Source organism: Oncorhynchus clarkii, unplaced genomic scaffold, assembly GCF_045791955.1.
Source record: "Oncorhynchus clarkii lewisi isolate Uvic-CL-2024 unplaced genomic scaffold, UVic_Ocla_1.0 unplaced_contig_7046_pilon_pilon, whole genome shotgun sequence".
NCBI classification, from domain to species: domain Eukaryota; kingdom Metazoa; phylum Chordata; class Actinopteri; order Salmoniformes; family Salmonidae; genus Oncorhynchus; species Oncorhynchus clarkii.
The window spans coordinates 1-7,023 of NW_027260517.1; the positions used below are offsets into that span (position 1 = coordinate 1).

The following is a 7,023-nucleotide window of genomic DNA, read 5'->3' on the forward strand; positions in this document are numbered from 1 at the left end:
TCCCCCTCCCTACTGTACACCTCTCTCTCTCCCCCTCCCTACTGTACACCTCTCTCTCTCTCCTCCTCCCTACTGTACACCTCTCTCTCCCCCTCCCCTCTGACACCTCTCTCTCCCCCTCCCTACTGTACACCTCTCTCCCCCTCCCTACTGTACACCTCTCTCTCCCTCTCCCTACTGTACACCTCTCCCCCCCTCCCTACTGTACACATCTCTCCTCCTCCATACTGTACACCTCTCTCTCTCTCCTCCTCCCTACAGTATACCTCTCTCTCTCTCCTCCTCCCTACTGTACACCTCTCTCTCTCTCCTCCTCCCTACTGTACACCTCTCTCTCTCCTCCTCCCTACTGTACACCTCTCTCTCTCTCCTCCTCCCTACTGTACACCTCTCTCTCTCTCCTCCTCCCTACTGTACACCTCTCTCTCTCTCCTCCTCCCTACTGTACACCTCTCTCCCCCTCCCTACTGTACACCTCTCTCCCCCTCCCTACTGTACACCTCTCTCTCCCCCTCCCTACTGTACACCTCTCTCTCCCCCTCCCTACTGTACACCTCTCTCTCCCCCTCCCTACTGTACACCTCTCTCCCCCTCCCTACTGTACACCTCTCTCTCCCTCTCCCTACTGTACACCTCTCCCCCCCCTCCCTACTGTACACATCTCTCCTCCTCCATACTGTACACCTCTCTCTCTCTCCTCCTCCCTACAGTATACCTCTCTCTCTCTCCTCCTCCCTACTGTACACCTCTCTCTCTCTCCTCCTCCCTACTGTACACCTCTCTCTCTCCTCCTCCCTACTGTACACCTCTCTCTCTCTCCTCTTCCCTACTGTACACCTCTCTCTCTCTCCTCCTCCCTACTGTACACCTCTCTCTCTCTCTCTTCCTCCCTACTGTACACCTCTCTCTCTCTCTCCTCCTCCCTACTGTACACCTCTCTCTCTCTCCTCCTCCCTACTGTACACCTCTCTCTCTCTCTCTCCTCCTCCCTACTGTACACCTCTCTCTCTCTCCTCCTCCCTACTGTACACCTCTCTCTCTCTCCTCCTCCCTACTGTACACCTCTCTCTCTCTCCTCCTCCCTACTGTACACCTCTCTCTCTCTCCTCCTCCCTACTGTACACCTCTCTCTCTCCCCCTCCCTACTGTACACCACTCTCTCCTCCTCCCTACTGTACACCACTCTCTCTCTCCTCCCTACTGTACACCCCTCTCTCTCTCCTCCCTACTGTACACCTCTCTCTCTCTCTCTCCTCCCTACTGTACATCTCTCTCTCTCTCTCCTCCCTACTGTACACCTCTCTATCTCTCCTCCCTACTGTACACTCTCTCTCTCCTCCCTACTGTACACTCTCTCTCCCTCTCCTCCCTACTGTACACCTCTCTCTCTCTCTCCCTCCCTACTGTACACCTCTCTCTCTCTCTCCCTCCCTACTGTACACCTCTCTCTCTCTCTCCTCCCTACTGTACACTCTCTCTCTCTCTCCTCCCTACTGTACACTCTCTCTCTCTCTCTCCTCCCTACTGTACACCTCTCTCTCTCTCTCTCTCCTCCCTACTGTACACCTCTCTCTCTCTCTCTCTCCTCCCTACTGTACACCTCTCTCTCTCTCCTCCCTACTGTACACTCTCTCTCTCTCCTCCCTACTGTACACCTCTCTCTCTCTCTCTCTCCTCCCTACTGTACACCTCTCTCTCTCTCTCCTCCCTACTGTACACCTCTCCCTCTCCTCCTCCTCCCTACTGTACACCTCTCTCTCTCCTCCCTACTGTACACCTTTCTCTCTCCTCCTCCCGTACACCTCTCTCTCCTCCTCCTCCTCCCTACTGTACACCTCTCTCTCTCCTCCGTACTGTACACCTCTCTCTCTCTCCTCCTCACTGTACACCTCTCTCTCTCCTCCTCCCTACTGTACACCTCTCTCCTCCTCCTCCTCCCGTACACCTCTCTCTCCTCCTCCTCCTCCCTACTGTACACATCTCTCTCCCGCTCCTCCCTACTGTACACCTCTCTCTCCCTCTCCTCCCTACTGTACACTTCTCTCTCTCTCTCCTCCCTACTGTACACCTCTCTCTCTCCCCCTCCCTACTGTACACCACTCTCTCCTCCTCCCTACTGTACACCACTCTCTCTCTCCTCCCTACTGTACACCTCTCTCTCCCCCTCCCTACTGTACACCTCTCTCTCCCCCTCCCTACTGTACACCTCTCTCTCCCCCTCCCTACTGTACACCTCTCTCTCCCCCTCCCTACTGTACACCTCTCTCCCCCTCCCTACTGTACACCTCTCTCCCCCTCCCTACTGTACACCTCTCTCTCCCTCTCCCTACTGTACACCTCTCCCCCCCTCCCTACTGTACACCTCTCTCCTCCTCCCTACTGTACACCTCTCTCTCTCTCCTCCTCCCTACAGTACACCTCTCTCTCTCTCCTCCTCCCTACTGTACACCTCTCTCTCTCTCCTCCTCCCTACTGTACACCTCTCTCTCTCCTCCTCCCTACTGTACACCTCTCTCTCTCCTCCTCCCTACTGTACACCTCTCTCTCTCTCCTCCTCCCTACTGTACACCTCTCTCTCTCCTCCTCCCTACTGTACACCTCTCTCTCCTCCTCCCTACTGTACACCTCTCTCTCTCTCTCCTCCTCCCTACTGTACACCTCTCTCTCTCTCCTCCTCCCTACTGTACACCTCTCTCTCTCTCCTCCTCCCTACTGTACACCTCTCTCTCTCCTCCTCCCTACTGTACATCTCTCTCTCTCCCCCCTCTCTACTGTACACCTCTCTCTCCTCCTCCCTTCTGTACACCTATCTCTCTCTCTCCTTCCTACTGTAGACCTCTCCCTCCTCCTCCCTTGTGTACACCTCTCTCTCTCCTCCTCCTTACTGTACACCTCTCTCTCTCGCTCTCTCGCCTCCCTACTGTACACCTCTCTCTCTCCTCCCTACTGTACACCTCTCTCTCTCTCCTCCCTACTGTACACTCTCTCTCTCTCTCCTCCCTACTGTACACACCTCTCTCTCTCTCCCTCCCTACTGTACACCTCTCTCTCTCTCTCCCTCCCTACTGTACACCTCTCTCTCTCTCTCCTCCCTACTGTACACCTCTCTCTCTCTCTCCTCCCTACTGTACACTCTCTCTCTCTCTCTCTCTCTCCTCCCTACTGTACACCTCTCTCTCTCTCTCCTCCCTACTGTACACCTCTCTCTCTCTCTCTCTCCTCCCTACTGTACACCTCTCTCTCTCTCCTCCCTACTGTACACCTCTCTCTCTCTCTCTCTCCTCCCTACTGTACACCTCTCTCTCTCTCCTCCCTACTGTACACCTCTCCCTCTCCTCCTCCTCCCTACTGTACACCTCTCTCTCTCCTCCCTACTGTACACCTCTCTCTCTCCTCCTCCCGTACACCTCTCTCTCCTCCTCCTCCTCCCTAATGTACACCTCTCTCTCTCCTCCCTACTGTACACCTCTCTCTCTCCTCCTCACTGTACACCTCTCTCTCTCCTCCTCCCTACTGTACACCTCTCTCTCCCTCTCCTCCCTACTGTACACCTCTCTCTCCCTCTCCTCCCTACTGTACACTTCTCTCTCTCTCTCCTCCCTACTGTACACCTCTCTCTCTCTCCTCCCTACTGTACACCTCTCTCTCTCTCTCTCCTCCCTACTGTACACCTCTCTCTCTCTCTCTCCTCCCTACTGTACACCTCTCTCTCTCTCTCTCTCTCCTCCCTACTGTACACCTCTCTCTCTCTCTCTCTCTCTCTCTCCTCCCTACTGTACACCTCTCTCTCTCTCTCTCCTCCCTACTGTACACCTCTCTCTCTCTCTCTCTCTCCTCCCTACTGTACACCTCTCTCTCTCTCTCTCTCTCCTCCCTACTGTACACCTCTCTCTCTCGCTCTCTCCTCCCTACTGTACACCTCTCTCTCTCTCTCTCCTCCCTACTGTACACCTCTCTCTCTCTCTCTCTCTCCTCCCTACTGTACACCTCTCTCTCTCTCTCACTCTCCTCCCTACTGTACACCTCTCTCTCTCTCTCTCCTCCCTACTGTACACCTCTCCCTCTCTCTCTCTCCTCCCTACTGTACACCTCTTTCTCTCTCTCCTCCTCCTCCCTACTGTACACCTCTCTCTCTCTCTCTCCTCCTCCTCCCTACTGTACACCTCTCTCTCTCTCTCTTCCTCCTCCCTACTGTACACCTCTCTCTCTCTCCTCCCTACTGTACACATCTCTCTCTCCTCCCTACTGTACACATCTCTCTCTCCTCCCTACTGTACACCTCTCTCTCTCTCCTCCCTACTGTACACCTCTCTCTCTCTCCTCCCTACTGTACACCTCTCTCTCTCTCCTCCCTACTGTACACCTATCTCTCTCTCTCCTCCCTACTGTACACCTCTCTCTCTCTCTCTCTCCTCCTCCTCCCTACTTTACACCTCTCTCTCTCTCTCTATCCTCCTCCTCCCTACTGTACACCTCTCTCTCTCCCCCTCCCTACTGTACACCTCTCTCTCTCCCCCTCCCTACTGTACACCTCTCTCCCTCTACCCCTCCCTACTGTACACCTCTCTCTCTCTCTCCCCCTCCTCCTCCCTACTGTACACCTCTCTCTCTCTCTCTCTCTCCCTCTCCCTACTGTACACCTCTCTCTCTCTCCTCCCTACTGTACACCTCTCTCTCCTCCTCCTTCTTACTGTACACCTCTCTCTCTCTAATCCCTCTAACAGCAGGTCTCTCTCACCTCCTTGCGGCTCTCGTCCAGCTCCTTGGTATTCTCTACGGTCACCATGGTGCTGTTGGAGTTGGGCAGGTAGGCCACGGTGCCCGCCGCATTGTTGGCCCCATCCTGGCAGTTCTCACTGAGCATCATTCCCACCGCCCCTCCCCTTGGTGGGAACTTTCCGTCCATAATCATCTCGAAGCCTTTCGGAGTTGTGTCCCCCTCCGTCTCCACGACGATGCCGTGCTTGTCAGCGCGGTAACGCTTGGCCATGTACTTGTAGAAAAGAAGGCGTCGGTCGGCGATCCAGGCCAGGATCACACACACTGGGAAGTAGAGCAGGGTGACCAGGGCCTCCCACACCTGAACACAAACAAAGACAGGGGACCATTACAAGACATACATCCGAACTGGGATTAATTGTTTTATACACATTTGCTAACACACACACACACACACACACACACCTCCACTACTCCGGGTGAGATGACAGAGAGGATGAGGAAGAGCCAGATATAGGCGAAGATACTCCAGAAGGCTGTGATGAAGAACACACGCAGGTGTTTGATCTTCCTGGTCTCTCCTTCAGGGATGACCCACACACAGATGGCGATGATCACAAACATGTTGAAGGCAGCGCTGCCCACAATGGTGCCAGGGCCCAGCTCACCCGCCTCAAACCCGTGCCCACACACCTAACACCGGGAGACAGAGGAGAGAGACTTTTAGTATAAATCAAAAAGGCCATGTACAAATTGTACGTAAATGTTATATTGGTAAGATTTGACAATACGTTTAAAGTAGATATCCGTTTCATTTTCAGCTTCATTCCAGTATAATACACTGCTGCTGATATGATGTCGCTGTGAGGGGGTGTTTATGATGTGACACCCATTTATGAGATGTGGTCGGGGGAGTCTTTATGATGTGACACCCACTTATGAGTTGTGGTCGGGGGAGTCTTTATGATGTGACACCCACTTATGAGATGTGGTCGGGGGAGTCTTTATGATGTGACACCCACTTATGAGTTGTGGTCGGGGGAGTCTTTATGATGTGACACCCACTTATGAGTTGTGATCGGGGGAGTCTTTATGATGTGACACCCACTTATGAGATGTGGTCGGGGGAGTCTTTATGACGTGACACCCACTTATGAGTTGTGGTCGGGGGAGTCTTTATGACGTGACACCCACCTCTATGACCGACAGCAGGATCTCTGGGGCGGAGGAGCCTAGAGCCATCAGAGTCAGGTTGGACACCGTCTCGTTCCAGATACGTACAGTGGCCACAGACGTCTCTCCGCCTGGCATGGTGATGGTCACTTCCTTCTCCTGCAGGACAGACAGAGAGGGGGGGGGGTCACACACACAGGTCATCACTCTATTCCCCCTCCATACACTCCAGTATCTCACCACCAGACTCATACATATCTTCATCTCATTTAGACAGTTACTGTAAAAGAAGAAACTAAAAACTGCTCATAGGCCTGAGATGGGGAGTAGTGGGAACCTGGAGATTTCATTCTTCTCCACATATAAGCATGACGGATGGTATTTACAGTATCCTGCCACGAGGGAGGACGTGTACCTGACTGCCTGGCAGAAGGAGAGGGGACAATCTGTTATTCTAATCAAATTTTATTTGTCACATACACATGGTTAGCAGATGTTCGTGCGAGTGTAGAGAAATGCTTGTGCTTCTAGTTCCGACAATGCAGCAATATCTAACGAGTAATCTAACTTAACAATTTCACAACAATTACCATATACAGTGCCTTGTGAAAGTATTCGGCCTCCTTGAACTTTGCGACCTTTTGCCACATTTCAGGCTTCAAACATAAAGATATAAAACTGTATTTTTTTGTGAAGAATCAACAACAAGTGGGACACAATCATGAAGTGGAACGACATTTATTGGATATTTCAAACTTTTTTAACAAATCAAAAACTGAAAAATTGGGCGTGCAAAATTATTCAGCCCCTTTACTTTCAGTGCAGCAAACTCTCTCCAGAAGTTCAGTGGGGATCTCTGAATGATCCAATGTTGACCTAAATGACTAATGATGATAAATACAATCCACCTGTGTGTAATCAAGTCTCCGTATAAATGCACCTGCACTGTGATAGTCTCAGAGGTCCGTTAAAAGCGCAGAGAGCATCATGAAGAACAAGGAACACACCAGGCAGGTCCGAGATACTGTTGTGAAGAAGTTTAAAGCCGGATTTGGATACAAAAAGATTTCCCAAGCTTTAAACATCCCAAGGAGCACTGTGCAAGCGATAATATTGAAATGGAAGGAGTAT

General features: G+C 52.3%; 1 protein-coding gene across 1 annotated transcript; it reads right to left on the reverse strand.

Moving 5' to 3' along the window:
- Nucleotides 1-4,738: 4,738 nt before the first annotated feature.
- LOC139401513 (sodium/calcium exchanger 3-like) lies at nucleotides 4,739-6,096 on the reverse strand (the record flags this gene model as incomplete). The annotated part of the gene is made up of 3 exons (XM_071145709.1): nucleotides 5,914-6,096; nucleotides 5,185-5,412; nucleotides 4,739-5,080 (listed from the first exon to the last, which is right to left on the reverse strand). Coding segments are annotated over exons 1-3 (753 nt in total), but the record flags the coding sequence as incomplete, so codon positions are not given.
- Between the last annotated feature and the right edge of the window lie 927 nt (nucleotides 6,097-7,023).